General features: G+C 64.9%; 2 protein-coding genes across 5 annotated transcripts in view; both read left to right on the forward strand.

Moving 5' to 3' along the window:
* LOC102250474 (protein argonaute-2) overlaps positions 1 to 2,732 on the forward strand; it is a 25,609-nt gene that overhangs the window by 5,297 nt on the left and 17,580 nt on the right. The window lies entirely within an intron of this gene.
* Positions 1,120 to 2,732, forward strand: part of LOC106728082 (protein argonaute-2-like) — a 2,887-nt gene continuing 1,274 nt past the window's right edge. Inside the window, 3 exon segments of the mRNA XM_014549030.1 lie at positions 1,120 to 1,500; positions 1,922 to 2,058; positions 2,598 to 2,730. Coding sequence (XP_014404516.1) covers positions 1,295 to 1,500; positions 1,922 to 2,058; positions 2,598 to 2,730 — 476 coding nt within the window. The 5' untranslated portion in view covers positions 1,120 to 1,294.

Genomic DNA, 2,732 nt, shown 5'->3' on the forward strand with positions numbered 1-2,732 from the left:
CCCCGGGGGAGCGCGCTGGCCCTCAGGACGCCGCCCGGGGCCCTGGGAGACAGGAGTTGAGACGGTCTTGAAACCACTGGGCTTTCCCATGTGAGACAGGCCCACGCGGCAGGTGCCCCCAGGTGTGCAGACAGGAGCCCGGTGGCCCCGGGGGTGGTGACGCCTGAGGAGAGGTGCCCGCACGGCTGTAGGCGTGTGCGTGTGCGTGTGTTTGTGTGTGTGTGCTTGTCCGTGGCAGTAAAACAAGGCTGACTTTCGCCTGTAGCCAGTGGTTCACCCGGAGTGACAGACACGGGAGGCCTGCGTGCTCGCAGCCGCCCTCTCTTCCCGTCTGTGTCCTGCTCCGGGGCGAGTGGCTGTTTAAAAAATGGTGAAGTTCCTGCCTAGAAGGTGTCCCCGCGGGGGCGGCTCAGCGCGGAGGCCTCGCCTGCTGCCCGCTGTCCGTGTGCCCGGCTGGCTCGCAGTGTTTGCTGTGCATTTAGTGGTCACCCTAAGGAGACAGCTCCTGCGCCCGTGGGCGGCTCCGGCTCCGGTGGGGGCTGTGCCCGATAAGAGGAGAGGCGTTGGGCCAGGGCGCCTCGTGATAAGGCTCCGTGCCGAAGGCTGGTGGCTCGGATAGCACGGGCACCCCTGGCACGGGGCAATGGCCCGGTGTCCCCACTGGGGGTGCCAGGTCCCTGCCCGCCAGCGCGGGAGGCGCCCTGCAAACCAACGAGCGGAACGTTGGAGACTCATTGATGAGAGCTTCGCGTTTGACTTGACACTTGTTTTTGGTTAAAGTGAGAAGGAAAGCCGTCTGCCTGTGCATCGCTGCGCCAGGGGCTCAGGAGCACTTTCCTTCGGGGGTCCCCACTTTCCTTCAGCGGGGGGGAGTCCCCACTTTCCTTCGGGGAGGAGTCCCCACGCTGTTCCAATGTGAGACGTGCCCCCATAGAAGTTGGGAGCACAGCTCGGGGTAAAATAGGTCGGGTTCCTCTCTTAAGAAACATATATATTTATATTGGTTTCAGGGAGGAAGGGAGAGGGAGAGAGAAGCATCAGTGGTTCCTAGGTCGACGCTCAACCACTGAGCCGGGCGGGCAGGTCGGATTCCACGCCCACACGTCCGTCTGGGGAGGGTTTCTCTTCGCGACTCGGGCCCTGCAGAGCTCGCCGCCGGTTGTTTCCGTGGGGGACAGAACTCCCAGGGCCCCCGCAGGCCGCCCTGCCTCTTCCGGGGACGCGCTCCTCAGAGGAGCCGACCCGACCCCGGGCTACGCGTGACCCCCTCTGACGTGGGGTGGGGGCCGCGTGGATGACCTGCGCTCTGGGCCCCCAGGTGGAGCTGGAGGTCACGCTGCCGGGCGAAGGGAAGGACCGCATCTTCAAGGTGTCCATCAAGTGGGTGTCCTGCGTGAGCTTGCAGGCGTTACACGATGCACTTTCGGGGCGGCTGCCCAGCGTCCCCTTCGAGACGATCCAGGCCCTCGACGTGGTCATGAGGCACCTGCCGTCCATGAGGTGAGGCCCGCCGCGGCGGGCGCGGGGAGCTGGCCCGGTCCCCTGGGACCGTCGTGTGCATTTGCGTCGTGCAAGCCCAGCAGTGCTAACGGGGGGACATTTTTAATGCGAAAGAGATTCCCGGGAATTCCCAGCCCAGCAGGGCCCCCCTCCCCGCGTGGGGCGCAGCTGCGGTTTCCACTCTGCGGGGCCTGAGCCCGCCGTTCCACCGTCTCCCTGTGGCCTCCACACTTGGGACTTGTCAGGGGAGTAGAGCCCTCGCTCCACAGGACGGGGCGGCCCTGGAGGAGCCTGTCGGGGCTCAGGGCCCGGGCGTGATGAGATCTGCTTTATTCTGTGGTCACGTCCCCGCCCAGTCGCCACCTGACCTCGCTGGGCGGGAGGTGGCGCAGCCGCGAGCTCAGCGGGTCTCTGGTTGCAGGTACACGCCCGTGGGCCGCTCCTTTTTCACCGCCTCCGAGGGCTGCTCCAACCCCCTGGGCGGCGGCCGGGAAGTGTGGTTCGGCTTCCATCAGTCCGTCCGCCCTTCTCTTTGGAAAATGATGCTAAATATTGATGGTGAGCAGGGCTCGTTTTCACTGTGGGGCTGGGTGGGGCTTGCTGGGGCCGTGACCTCGAAGGGCCCGTGTGGCCGGCCGGCTCCCAACAGAGGCGAGCTGCTGTGTCTCCGCCTGTGTCCCCTGCCTGGCGGTCGGCGTGGTCCTCGCGGAGGAGCCACCCACAGGGCCCGCATCTAACAAGGTCCCAGAGGCCGCGTCCGTAGGGCAGGATGGGGTTTTCTGGGGGGATGAGTGGACCTCCCACTGCCTGTCCCCTCGTCTCCTGGTGGTTCTCGGGCTGTGCCCAGGGCTGTCACCTCAGAGAGCCCTGCCTTGGAGGGTCGGGAATCCAGCCTTCATGGGCGTGATGTTGGGGTGTCCGTCTCCAAGGGTGACGGTTGCCTCCAGTAGCCTCTCAGGCGTGAACCGCCGGCTCTGCCCGCCTCCAAGGCCCGAGGGTGGGCTTTGCGGTCAGTGAGGGGGGAGCGCAGGTGCCGCTTGCCTGCCCGCGGTGGGCGACCCCGTCACGCCCCTGCCTGTGTCTCTTCCCGCCTCCAGTCTCGGCAACGGCGTTCTACAAGGCACAGCCAGTCATCGAGTTTGTTTGTGAAGTTTTGGATTTTAAAAGTATTGAAGAACAACAAAAACCTCTGACAGATTCCCAAAGGGTCAAGTTTACCAAAGAAATCAAAG

The sequence above is a fragment of the Myotis brandtii genome, unplaced genomic scaffold (genome assembly GCF_000412655.1).
Source record: "Myotis brandtii unplaced genomic scaffold, ASM41265v1 scaffold532, whole genome shotgun sequence".
Classification (NCBI taxonomy): Eukaryota; Metazoa; Chordata; class Mammalia; order Chiroptera; family Vespertilionidae; genus Myotis; species Myotis brandtii.